The sequence below is a fragment of the Eucalyptus grandis genome, chromosome 6 (genome assembly GCF_016545825.1).
Source record: "Eucalyptus grandis isolate ANBG69807.140 chromosome 6, ASM1654582v1, whole genome shotgun sequence".
Taxonomy (NCBI): Eukaryota; Viridiplantae; Streptophyta; class Magnoliopsida; order Myrtales; family Myrtaceae; genus Eucalyptus; species Eucalyptus grandis.
Genome location: NC_052617.1, coordinates 50,084,876 through 50,098,229, shown reverse-complemented (window position 1 = coordinate 50,098,229; position 13,354 = coordinate 50,084,876). Strand labels below are relative to the sequence as shown.

Here is a 13,354-nt window from a genome sequence, read left to right as displayed (position 1 = left end):
AATAAAAAGGGTGCTCTTAGCTATATTGGAGGTGGGAATTAGAGGTGTTAAACGGGTGAGTCGGGTCGGGTTTAGGTCCGGTCATTAATGGTCCGACCCAAATTGACCCATTAACTCATTTATGCTTAATGTAAATTTTCGACCCATACCCAACTCATTTAACTAAACTTAAAAAAACTTATTTATATATATATATATATATATATATATGTTTAAAAAAATGTATTGCTAAAATAGTTTTATATAACACAATTTAATGGATAAATTTTATCATTTTTAAAATAACTATTTTAAAAAATCGAAATTTAATTATTTTTTAATTATTTTTTTAAAATATAATTTTGTTTTCTTTTATGTTCTTCTTCTTCTTTTGGCGTCGTCGGCTAGCCATAGGCGAGCCTCGAGCTCACTAGATCCGGCGAGCTCGAGCTCGCCCGACGCCGGCGAGCTCGAGGCTCGCTCCTCGCCGGATCCGACGAGGCTCGCTAGCTAGTCGTCAGCCATCACATAGGCCCCTCAAGTAAACCAAAAATAATGTTATTTTAGTCAAAAAATTCAACGGAATATTGATGAAGGGTAAATATGTTTAGGAAAAAAATTATGGTAAATATGTTATAATTGGTATAATTTGGGATTTTTACATCACAAAAAAATTCAAAGTAAATGCACTTTAGTAAGGGCCTATTTGGTAATATGTCAAAATAGTATTTATTTCTATTATTTTATTCCTCGAATAGAAAATAAAAATAAAAATTCATTTGGTAACTTTTTTATTTCCGAAAACAAATAAAAAATCAAGCATTTTCTTCTTTTTCTTCATTTTGCTAATCGTCGGCCAAGAAAAAAAAATGTAATAAAATTATTAAAAAAAAATTAAAAAATTCTTACTCAAATTTTTTTAGAGTTATAGCAAACGCATTTTTATATAGTTACCAATAGAATTAGAAAATTAATTTTTGAGTATAAATTATTTTCGAAAACATAATGATTATTAAGACCCTATTTGGTAACACTTTTGAGAATTACTCATTTTATTATTATTTTTCTTTGGAATAAAAAAAAGAATAAAAATCCATTTAGCAAATTTTTTTATTCCCAAGAGCAGAAACCCATTTTTTTTTTTTTTTTAATTTTAGAGAATAGATTGGAAACTGAATTAAGTAAAAAAAGTAACTTATTATTTTCGGGAATAATTTTAGAATCAAGTCTAACTTTTTATTCCTTTCTTCTTCTCTCTTCTTCTTCCTCTACTAGCCACTAGCCATTACTGCTACTCTCAGTTGGACGATGGCCACAAAGAAGGAAGAAGGAAAAGAAAAATATAATAAAATTGTAAAAAAAATTAATAATCCTACCAAAACACCTTCCAAATTCAGAAACTATCTTCGGAAATTGAATAAAAAAAATATTTTCGAGTATGGAATGGTTTACCAAACCTCCTAAACGCATTATAAACATAATTTAGCTTTTTTGTGACTCTTTTTGGAAAGAAAAAGTTATAATCCTTTTATTTTTTCGCCAGGCATCCGTCAGGCATCCGTTTGGCATTTGACAATGGTGATCTTCATGGCAGCTCGATGACGTCGTCGTCCGCTCTTTCTCCTGCCTTGCTTCTCCCTCGCAGTTGCAGGCATGGAGCTTCTTCAATGAAGGAACTCCAAACCCTAGCCCCCATCTCCCCAGCAAGACTCTCCTCTCTCCTACAAACCATGAAGAGACCGAGGCGAACCCCGCCATCCACTCCTCCGACCCCTCAAACGATCCACCGCCTCCATCATCACCGCCGCCGCCGCGGCGAAAAAGCCGTCTCAGTCGGCCAGTCGCTCGCCGCCGAAACCCCAGAGTGGGTCCCGCTCGACCTCGCCGAGTCCGAGCTCTCCTTGCCCCTCACCTTCCCCACCGGCCAGACCTTCAGGTGGAAACGCACCGGGCCCCTCCGCTTCACCGGCGCGGTCGGCCCTCACCTCGTCTCCCTCAAGCACCTCGAGGACGGCGACGTCGCGTACTGCGTGCACGGCGATCGCCCCGACGGCGCGGGAGCTCGGTCAGCGCTGCTGGATTTCCTCAACGCCGACATCCGGCTGGGTGAGATCTGGGAGGCGTTCTCGGCCTCGGATCCGAGGTTCGCCGAGCTGGCGAGGCTACTGCGCGGGGCTCGCGTTCTGAGGCAGGATCCTCTGGAGTGCTTGGTTCAGTTTCTCTGTTCGTCGAATAACAACATCGCGAGGATCACTAAAATGGTGGATTTCATTTCGTCTCTGGGGAGGCATCTGGGGACTGTGGAGGGTTTGGAGTTCTACGAGTTCCCGTCGCTAGACCGGCTTTTGGCCGTCTCTGAGAAAGATTTCAGGGAGGCTGGTTTTGGTTACAGGTTGATTGCTCTATCTTCTTATACTCGCTTGAAACGTAGGAGTCTCTTCGTAGCATTCGAATTTTCTCGAGCTTTTTCTGAAAATAGCTATGTGCTTTGAAACCTGTTGCATACAGTTTGTTGTGGTGGATTTCTAACTGACATAAGTCAGCCCAACTTATGGTTATTGGCGTTTACCAATCTTACATGTGATATGGTTTTAATTGGGTTTTTATTAGCGTAGTCCTGCACATTGGTAGAGGACATGGAAATACCGTTGTTTCGTCGGATCCAAAGAAATTTTCTGTTAGAATGGATCACTAGGTTCATAAACTGGTGGCGGAGTACCTCATACGTGATTCAAGGGATTATCAAAAAGCTGTTGAAATAATTCTTAGATATGTTGGTAGTATGTCTATTTTTTTTTTTTTTTTAAATGTGTTGCCAAATGTGGCTGTAGGAAACTTCTCCTTCTCAAAGAATCATAAATCATGTTGATTCTCTAAGGAAGTCATCTTGTAAATTACTTGTTGTTTTGTTGGTTCCTTGACTGCCAACCTATGTCAAACTTTATCCTTCTTCTCTTTTCATGGTAGGTTTGCTACATGCTTCCCTAATATATGATAATGTGACTTAGCAGGGCCAAGTATATTGTGGGCACTGTTAAGGCTTTGCAGTCAAAACCTGGCGGAGGTGTGGAGTGGCTTACATCCCTGCGTGGATTGGATCTACAGGATGCTATTGCTGCTCTCTGTACTTTACCTGGAGTTGGTTCTAAAGTCGCAGCGTGCGTAGCTCTCTTCTCTCTTGATCAACATCATGCCATTCCGGTTGATACGCATGTGTGGCAAGTAAGTTCTTTTGTTTCTTATTTATCAGAATTGGAACGATTACTATCCGAATTATTGTCACTTAACTGTGCATGCTATTGTATATAAAAATTGAGTAGATCCACATATGTACTTTTAATACATGATTGTGAATGTCTAAAATGGGATGTTAACTTTAGTGTTATTTTTGCATTTTGTTTCACCCTAAAGGTTCATTGCACATCATTCATGCAGACTTTCTTCCCTAATTATGTTTGATGGGTAATGGGTATGCTCACACATGGAAATAACATAGTTCTAGAGTTGTTCTTTATTTACTAGAAAGCTACGGTAACCATTCGTTTGCCCATATTTCCCATACCAGACATGGCGATTTTGGTGTGGAAGCAAATGATTCTGCTGAACATGTTGATAGTTGACTTTAAGCACACAGATAGAGCTAAACATTAAGAAAGTGAATAGCATCGTTTGTCCATGTTCATTGGTAGCCTTTTATTTGTAGGTTTTCCATTTTACAAAAGAAATAATTAGTATGTACCTTTGCACTTTTAACCCGTTGAATGTAGAAAGTTTTCTGTGTGCCTTTTGTTCTGCCAGTTTTGAATTCTAATCTGCATATGTTCTCTTGTTTGTTCAAAAGATTGCTACCAGGTATCTTTTACCTGAGCTTGCTGGTGCACGACTGACACCCAAGCTCTCTAGCCAAGTAGCGGAGGCTTTTGTGAGCAAGTATGGCAAATATGCCGGTTGGGCTCAGACTATGCTTTTCATTGCTGAGTTACCTTCTCAAAAGGCCATCATACCATCACATTGTCTCACTATCCAGAAAGATAAAAAGGTCGAAAGATAGATAAAGAAGCTTGTAGTGCTGAGTGATGCTTTTCCTAGAAAAGGACGTTTTATTGGGCTGTGTCCCAAAGTAGGTTTGGCCATGATAATTACTCTGCTTGCCAATTTGTCGAATGAAGAATGGCTATGCAGGGTCAGAGGCAAATGCACACTTTCGGCTTTGAAGTCTGCAAGAAAACCCAGTGGAAGTGTGGGTGCTGAATGCTCTCCGACAGACTTTGCTCTCAGTTGTCACTGCTTGGTTGAACATCTGGTGCATGCACATGCGGATTCTGTCCTGGATTCATGAGTAAGCGACTTTCTATTCTTGTATTCAGATGATATATCCATCTGATGCTTTGTGAATCCCTGGCCCCCTTCATGGTGCTAGGCATGTAACTTGGATAAGTTCAGTGTCAAAATTTATGGTCCTTGTGACCAGATGATTACATAATTGAGGCACATATGCTCTTTTTCATCTTACATGATTCTTTTGTGATGCTTTGTACTTTTAGCTGGGTTAGACATTGGTAAAGGAATTGCAATATCTTTATGTAACACCTTTTAGTGCAAACATTATGCTCTTTTTCATGTTACATGATTCTTTTGTGATGCTTTGTATTTTTTGTTTGGTTAGACATTGGTAAGAGAGTTGCTCAATATCTTTATGTAACACCTTTTAGTGCAAACTTTTGTTATTGTGCGTAGCCACACAATTACTTCTCCTAGAATACTGTTGAAGCAATTTTATCCCTGCAACCTGAATTTCTGCTGAATCTGTCCAAGATGACGTGTGTTTGATTCTCTGGCCTTAATCATGGCTGCTTGATTGAAATATGTAGATAGTTCTCCATTTGCAAACTTTGTTTGATTGTGAAGATGTTGAGATTGAATTGACCACGTATTGATTTTTGCTATCCAAATTTAGACAAAGAATTGTCATGCAATCTGAGTATAGTGACAACTCAATAATTTGAAACAGACTAAGGACAGTAGAGAATTTTAAAAGCATTTATCTACAGTTGAACAGCTCAGTGGAAGGGGGAAGATGCCGTAGGAATTGTTATCCATTGTTATGACTAATTTGATCATCCACCAGCATATCCTTACTGCTTTACTGATGGTGCTCTCTGCAGGCCTACAGATAATGTAAAATACAATTGTCGGTGTTAACAAAGTGAAAAAGTAGCATGCTATGATTCAATTTTGAGGCTCTTCTTGTAGTGATTCTGCATCATGGATGGTTCCTAAAATTATGGTCTAAGTAAAATGTAATCTAAAAAATTCAGGAATCACTAACCTTTTCTATTGTTGCTCTGTTGCCTGAATGGTGTCTATTGTAATCCCGAGGGGGTTTCCACTTTCTTCTTCTAGTATGACTAACAGGTTGCCTTTTGGTTTGAGGAAAGATCGAGGAATGTGGTACCTGAGAAGAAAATCTTCATTATTTATTCTTTATCATCAAAAAGCATTGTTAATTGATTCATATGAATTTTCTACTCGAGATGTTCAATAACATTGGGGATGTTGACTTCTTTGTATGTCTGACAATTTAAAGCAGTTATGAGATATGAATAAGGTGAATGTTTTATGGAGGTGCCAGTAACCAACTAATCCCAAACCCAGATCTCTGAGCAAATAAGATACCATATTTGTGAAGGAACCCCAGAGTCAGTGTGAAATGAAACCCAATATCGACCAATGCTTTGCTCGTTGACATACACTTCACCCTTTCCCATTGAACTTAGGTTCAAAGCCACTGGATCATTTCCAACTGGCGCATCGAATGTTGTCTGCAAAAAGCCATATGGCAGATTGTTGTAACCTGTTAGCTTTCTCTTCTTTCGGTCAAACCTTATGGGATTGAATCAGTGTAATCCAGTGTAATGTGGTGTAAAGATCTAGTTTAAGCCTCACTTTTCTTTTCTGGCAGATAAGTTCATACCTTGTACCAAATGAGTCGATTACTGATTGAGCTACCATACTTATTCCATCGCACTTTGCTTGAGCCAAAGTCTGTGTAGATCCCCTTGTTCTCTCCAGAGAGGCCAACCTTTGTCATTCATTCAGTTGAATCAGTTCAGAATGTGATGAACCTTCTAAGTTTCAACGTTGTGTATTTAGAAGATCAATTGAATGCTAGACATCTTTTTATGCATCATTTTCAGTTAATTCTTTCATGAAATTGCTTTTGAAGCAACAATGTAGTGAAGTACTGCTAAGAAAGAGGTTTCTATGAGTCAAATTTAGAGTCATGAAAGGTGAAGTTTTATGTCACAGAGACATCAGCTTGGTTAGACATTGAAAAACAAAAAATGATCATAAAAAAGACAAAATAGTCACTTTGTGCAGAGTCATTTTTCTAGTGGGCTAGGGAAAAATGAGCAAATTGTACATATTGCATGCACTGCATTTGCTTTCTGAGGAGATCATAACTTTTATGACATGAAAGTGTTCACTATATCATGCATCACCTTATGGATTGAGAGAAGCATATTTCTTCTGTGTAGAAGAATACCTGGTAGCCCCATGCATAGTTTGTAAAGTCCACCCTGTTGATCTTTAATCTACGTGGTCCAGCAATTCTCCGCTCAAGATGTGCCCCTGAATTCTTAACATCCAAACGTACTGAGGATGTCATAGCTTGTCTTTTATCTCGATAAAGCAAAATAAACATGACAAAGAACAAAGAGTTGTTAACATGACAGGGAGCAACTTTCAGTGGAGTGATTTAAGTTAGAAGTTCATATAATAGATAGTATTGCCCAAGGAAACTACGTGTGACATAAATTGAAGTGATAGTCATATTTGTCATCTAGATCCTAAAACTTTAAATACTAAAGCAAACTTTGGAAGTTTGAATACAGTAGGATGAGAAATGATTTTGAATATTACCGGAAATCCTACTGTGACGCTAAGCAGGGATATATAGTTTATCCCCTTATTGAAGAAAACTGATTGCTGCAGACTGAATGTTGAATTGTCGTGACTTCCATGAGCAGATCCTGGTACGGAAAATGCATAAAAAGGTCACGTGCATATGATGGTTGCAAATAAACCATGCATCCATAATTTAACATTAAATCATTGAGCATCATTGAATAATGGTCTTGCATGCCATTGGAAAAGGGCTGCTTTACCAGATCTTGGTATGATCCATTATTTAACTGGACACGGTATGATCCATTATTTAACTGGACACTCTCTATTTCTACTTTTGGTACTAAATAGTAGCTCATTATTTAGCTATTAATTTCTCCATAGATTTGCTGATATTCTCTTTGTTATGAACACATTAGAGTCCATGGATGTGATCACCAGGTGATATCAGTCACAAGTTCTATCTAAAATGTTTCTCCCTACATGTATCACGTAGTACTTGCCACGAGCAGTGCTGCTTCACTAAGTGTTGTGTTAAACAACTTTTGTTGAGTGAATAAATTGCTGGAAGTGGTAATCCATGGGGGAGTGTCCATTTTTCAACAGTTTTAAACAACTATATTTCAGTTTGACAAAAATCTGACATTCTGGACCTCCAGCTATATTTTCTCTTCAGCAGTTTCAAAAAAAACACTTGCCTGGTCTTAATCCGATAAATCGAGCCAATCACATTTACAGGGTTCATATTGGGGCCTCAAAGAAGTACTTGGGTTGGACCAGTGTGCACTGAGGTTGGCTTTGATCACTATTTTGTAATATGCATTTTGGGAGAATTAATTGTAAATGTAGATTTCTAGCATTGGAGTAGGAACTTGAGAGATCATACTCCAAACTGAACCAAGGAATGACATTTCACCTGGAGAGGTCAAAGATAGAATGTCCTCCAACTTGCCATTTATTAGTGTTTTTGGATCATTTTAGATCAAAGATAGAATGTCCCCCCACATGGAATGTCCTCTCAAGAAAGAAAAATGTTCTTGAATTTGATTTCTTTCTTTAAGTTTGTATGTTTTATGTGTTGTTTCTCTTTCTTCCTCTTTTCACCTACTCTGCCTAAGGGGTGCCTCCTTGGGGCTTGGGGGGTTGGTATGACTGAGAAACACTGACGTAATGTGTGCCCAGGACAGAAAACATCCTATTCAAGTGCTTTTATAATCTCAGGTAATGGTAAAACTATGAAGGGAATAAGGAGGCTTGCCTGCATATTCTCCATTCAAAAATACATGTAATGCATGCCCTTGGGAGAACACATCCAGTTCAGCTTCAGCATTTGGTGAGTCTTGCTGAACCCTGCATTGACCAATGTGAAACAAAAAAGGTCTTGGTTGAAATCTATATTATCTCATGTTTAAAAAGTTTGGAACCTGATGATGGTAAGTGCTTTGATCGTGCTTCACCTGAATGTGTACCAAACATAGTCGGATGCATCCTTAGTTATGTTCATGTGATCCAACAAAGTGTTTGCTCTGAAGGAAGTCATGTCAAACGAAATTATTTCTTCTTGGTACTCTTGCCATTTGTCACTGGAATCAAGCTTCTGGTTGATTGTCATTGTTCTTGTACTAACTTTTGTGCTTGTCTGTTCAAAGTGATAGTCAGCATTAATAAGTGCTTCAAGGAACATCAAAATCCAGGTCGTTGACCAGATGTAGTACAAAGTACAAACGGTATCAACTTTCATGTATCTTGAGTTCTAATATGGACCTACCAATGATCTAAAGTTTTCAATTAAGGAGACGATTGAAAGTTAAATATTCCTTTTGCACAATAACTAAACATGTTTTTTGCCATTAGAAGTCCTCCAAACTCTGTTGAACTCATACCTCTGCTGTGTTAAAAATGCTGTCTTGCAGTCTGGCAGAATACTAATTGACTTTGGAGGCAATACAAATGGAATATTTTGAAAGAGGATTCTTGTACTTCTTGTGTCATTGTTTATCAGAAATGCTGCACATATTCCTTGTGATCCTCTGAAGACAATGGCCTGAATAAGTCAAAGCAGAGGAACTTTTGAGAAAGCCAATGGCTACTCCAAGCATGGAATTAAACTGCATGATCACTGATGATGTGCGTACTTGTTGAAGTGGACCTAAACTAGTATCAACTGGGGTTCCATAGAGTAAAGCCTTTGAGCATGACTTTATTGTGCCATGTAACTCCGTGAGATGACCCCACTGCGGTTGCCTCATCAAACCTAGATTGAAGCATGCAATATAGAGTATGAAGCTCATACAGCTCTTATGCCAATATGTGGTACATATACACATACCATATTCATCAAGAGGAGCTTGATCATAATAACTTGTTGTCACGAATGCAGAAGCTGTTCGTCCAAAATTTGTCCCTCCATGATACTGAAATAAAAGTGTATTTCTGTGAAGGAGGTAAAACTATCTTTTTCTGCATGTGTCCAAATGTAAATGCATTGATTAAAACCTTATGTTTTCTTCTCATTGGTAAAGTAATTATTGTTTCTTCCAAGTAGTCTCGTTGTGACTACTGTTTTTGGAGTGATACATGGAGAAAAGAGAAATGGAATGATGATTCTGTGAAATGAGTGGCGTACCATGTAATAGTTGACATAACTCCCTTTCTTTGCTATGAATAGTGCAACATGAAATGCGATGTCTTCAACTGATCTGGTACGCTGGTCTTCCCCGAAAACTAGGTAGCTGTAGAGTGTAACATACATAGTCAGTTGTAAAAAATAGTAGCGCATGATATTCGAGATGAAAACCTTGAAGGTTGTTGATTCGAGAATAATATGGTTTCCTGATTGCCAATAATTATAGTGCTGCCGCACAAAGTCAGCTAATACTTGGTATCTTTCCATTCTGGGTTTACAAGAGGATTTTACTTGGTAATCCATTGGTTTCTCTTTTCTTGGCTGGCTATGCCTTTTGTTATTTGTTTTGTGCTAAGCCTAGGAGTTTGTTTAGATTTTGCATGCCAGAAGATTTTAGATGTGCGAGTACTTGATAAAACTTACCGACTTGTCCAGTTCTCTGTCCATATTGACGGCTTATTTGGTGAGTTGGGTCCTGCAAATGTTTCTCCACATCGCATTCCATTGCATGCATTGATCTGTAAATTGGATCGAATGATTCTTTATTGGATAATGTAGTAATGGATTTAAAGAGACAAAGAGCATAACTGAGGATATTAAGGTCTATCCATAACTGTTGGAGCTCATAAGGCTGCAATTATCAGTCTTAATCATCCTTATCAAAGTTATTCAAGAGTGAATTTAAAAAAAAAAAAATGTGAATTTTGAGTAATTTGAACTTGCCTGTATGAATCCTTATTCCATATCAGGCTATGATTCTTGACTATAATGTATTTGCATTTCACATGCATGGTTCATTGCATTGTTTTGTGAGGGTAAACAGAGAAGGAAACTAACTACGGGGTCGGGTGCATCATCTTGCTTGCACATCACCCAGGGCACGCCTGTTTGGAGTCCCACTGCCATTTGAGCTGCCCAACGTACATAAGGCGGCCCATTCTCATGGTACGCTGCTTCCACTGTTTTATACTCATTCTCAATCTGCATTTCATAGGATCACATTTAGGTGATGAAAATAGCACAGCACTATGGCTCTCTAGCGGATGAAAAGCTTTTTAGCGAAGGCATAACCTGTGATAGTATGATTGGCCCTCCTTGCGATGCATATAACTTCTCCGCTTCCATCATGTTGACTATCATTGTTGTGAACTTCTGCATTTGAAACTGCCATGTGGTAAAAAGAGCACAACTCTTTAGCGATTGCGGAATATGTGGCCCTGCTTCCATAATGTCAGTCACTTATATGCATGTGGTGGTTTATTTAAGTGCAGCCAGCAATGTCAAGATGCAATAAATGGGTGATCTGGAAGCAAGTTTCACTTAGAGATTTCAATTTACTTCACCTTGAATGGTTCATTGTCTGACCGGTATACTATGCCCGGAATATCATGTAGCCAGTATGGTAGACCCCTGCAAATGACAATTGCATGGTGTGATACAAGTCGTTCAATAAAGAATCATGAATAGACTAAATGGATGGAGTGATTTCATGTTGACTCCATGCAAGAAGATTTGGTCGGTAGTTTCAATTAGTTTCATGCTGAGTTTATACTTTGTTTAGAGGTTAGTGCAAGATGGTAATTTTCATTGTGGGTACCCATAAGTCCATTCACTCTCTATGTATGGACCAATCCTTAGGCATGCATAGAGTCTCTGTGCTTGGACTTCCTTCATGAACCTCACTATGTCCTTGTTCCCACTAAAGTCATACTGCAAGAACACATGTTAAGTAGCTTCAGTCTAAAATGAATCAAGTCCATAGTAGAAAGGCAGAGATAGTCCTCTTAACCTGTCCTTGATGGGGCTCATGCTGATTCCAGAATACATAAGTTTGTATGACATCAATCCCTCCTTGCTTGGCCTTGGCTATCAGAGATGGCCACATCTGTATGATTTTGTCGAACTTTCTAATTAGTATAATTGTAATTTCCCTTGATCCTTTACACAACTTGAAGTGCATGCTTTTTGCATAATTATGCTTAACTCCTATCCGTTTCCAGCTTTGATCCGTAAAATCATTTTGCTTATATAAGAACTCGAATATAAAATAGGAAAAAGTGTCAAAAAAGTCCAAAATCTATTGCATTAATATCAATTTAGTCAACTTTTTATTGGTGCCAATTTAATCCTATCGACTAATTACCTAGATGCCGACTGGGCTATGTAACAAAGTCATCTTTAACAAAGTCATCGATAAAATTTAATAATATTTTAATATTTTTAATATTTTAAATTTTTTCCTTTTGGCTTCTTTTTTTCCTTTTCTTTTTGTTGGTGACTAGTCATAGGCATGGCCTGTGATTGGCTTTTGCCTGGGAGAGGGCGAGCCCCGGCAAGGGCTCTTCTTGTCAAATTGAGCAAGGCCGACCCTTATGTTGCCTCAGTGAAGGTGAGGCCCGGCAAGAGTTGACCTTGCCAGATTTGGCTTGGGTGAGGCTGAACCTTGCCGGGCCTAGCCTCCGCTATCCAAATCTGATGAGGTTGACCCTCGAGCAGCCTTGTTGGGCATTGCTCGAGCAAAGGAATCATTCGGTGAGGGCAAACTTTGCCCAGCCCGACCATGGCTGGTGGTCGATCAAGGATCAAACAACAATAGAGAGAGGGAGGGGAAAAGATAAAAAAAAAAAAGAATGAAAAAAGTTGATAAAATATTATTTAAAATTGTTGTTATCTCGTAAGTGATCATGTAGGTCGGTTTGTGCTAAGCTAAAATTAGCTGAAAGGACTAAATTTGCATAAGGTAAAAGGCAGGTTTAGGTCTGAATTTGCATCGATAGATTTATGACTTTTCTAACATTTTTTCTAATATAAAACAATTGGGCCTAATATAGCTCCTTAACTAGCTAAGTAATTCCATGAGACTTTATTTTTCTCTCCTGTCAAGGACAAGAGCATATCGCTAAACAAAGAGAAAAAACCAAAAATGAGATTCTTGGCATCCCTAGGGTACATTGCGGGATGTTTTGTTGACGAGGAACGAGAAAAAGAGAGAAAACAATGGGCCTTTTGCCTCGTTGATTGTTGTGTTATCTCCATCGCAGTCTCATGCTCACGAATCTGAAGCTCAGTGAATCTCTTGTTTAGCATATAATCTCGTCGTTTGGATAAGTGGTTTAAGAAAGAAAATAGAGTGTGTTCCGGGTTTGGTGTTCCAAAGAAAGTGGAAACACGCCGTGCGGCCAGGTAGATGGTATAGGGGTTCCAAGGCACAAGATAGGTTTCAAGTTCGGTCCGAACAAGGTAGGTTACGACCCTAAAATCACCTCCCCACTGCATTCTCGTTTCGTAGTTTCTCCTACTAACCAAAGTTATAGAAGCCTTTTTTTCCCCCGACGAAGTTAAAGAAGTTTATTGATTACTCAAGAGTGGCTCTCCTCCTCGCTCTTTTCCTCCCATTTATTTTATATCAAAATCCAGAAAAAAAAAAACAATATCATCGAATCCATAAAACTCCCGAGAACATAATCAAAACAAGACTGAATAAAACAACGGGAAGCCCTCGTTACATACCTCTGGAGTGCTACGAGGATAGTGAATCGAACCGGAGAAGAGGATCTTGTGCTGACCGTCGACGATCAGTGACCTCCCATCATACGTCACATTCCTTCCGCTCGCCACGACCACCGCCATCAACACCAGCGCCAACCACCAGAGCAACATGGAACAGTCTTTTCCTTCCATCTTCTCCGACGACTACACCTCTGTCCCGAAACAGAGCCCGAAAGGCGAGAACAGCTAATGCTGAGCGCTAAGTAGTGCAGCTTGACAGACTGGATGCATGCCCAACCCTGAGACCTGCTTATATATGTAAGTAGCAGGAGAGAGTGGATGGAGACGCTC

At 38.9% G+C, this 13,354-nt stretch overlaps 2 protein-coding genes across 4 annotated transcripts; one reads left to right on the top strand and one right to left on the bottom strand.

The window, feature by feature from the left end:
- The first annotated feature begins 1,528 nt into the window (after positions 1 to 1,528).
- On the top strand, positions 1,529 to 11,046 carry LOC104450523 (N-glycosylase/DNA lyase OGG1). 3 transcript variants are annotated; one of them, XM_039314831.1, is made up of 5 exons: positions 1,529 to 2,371; positions 2,991 to 3,201; positions 3,821 to 8,221; positions 10,338 to 10,459; positions 10,786 to 11,046. In XM_039314831.1, the coding sequence occupies exons 1-3, from the start codon at positions 1,578 to 1,580 to the stop codon at positions 4,028 to 4,030; spliced, it is 1,215 nt and encodes a 404-aa protein (XP_039170765.1). In that variant the 5' UTR covers positions 1,529 to 1,577; the 3' UTR covers positions 4,031 to 8,221; positions 10,338 to 10,459; positions 10,786 to 11,046. The 3 variants fall into 3 exon arrangements, with proteins under 3 accessions (XP_039170765.1, XP_039170766.1, XP_010063414.2); XM_039314832.1 differs by having other exon boundaries at positions 10,781 to 11,046; XM_010065112.3 differs by having other exon boundaries at positions 10,338 to 11,046.
- On the bottom strand, positions 4,781 to 13,147 carry LOC104450522 (beta-galactosidase 16-like). Its single transcript, XM_039314833.1, has 19 exons — positions 13,025 to 13,147; positions 11,304 to 11,399; positions 11,112 to 11,224; positions 10,858 to 10,924; positions 10,586 to 10,678; positions 10,352 to 10,495; positions 9,938 to 10,032; positions 9,515 to 9,620; positions 9,218 to 9,302; positions 9,024 to 9,142; positions 8,766 to 8,932; positions 8,346 to 8,522; positions 8,147 to 8,238; positions 6,904 to 7,013; positions 6,527 to 6,619; positions 5,954 to 6,061; positions 5,656 to 5,801; positions 5,309 to 5,434; positions 4,781 to 5,146 (listed from the first exon to the last, which is right to left on the bottom strand). Exons 1-18 carry the CDS (start codon positions 13,142 to 13,144, stop codon positions 5,314 to 5,316), a joined length of 2,052 nt encoding a protein of 683 aa, XP_039170767.1. The 5' UTR covers positions 13,145 to 13,147; the 3' UTR covers positions 4,781 to 5,146; positions 5,309 to 5,313.
- Positions 13,148 to 13,354: the final 207 nt, after the last annotated feature.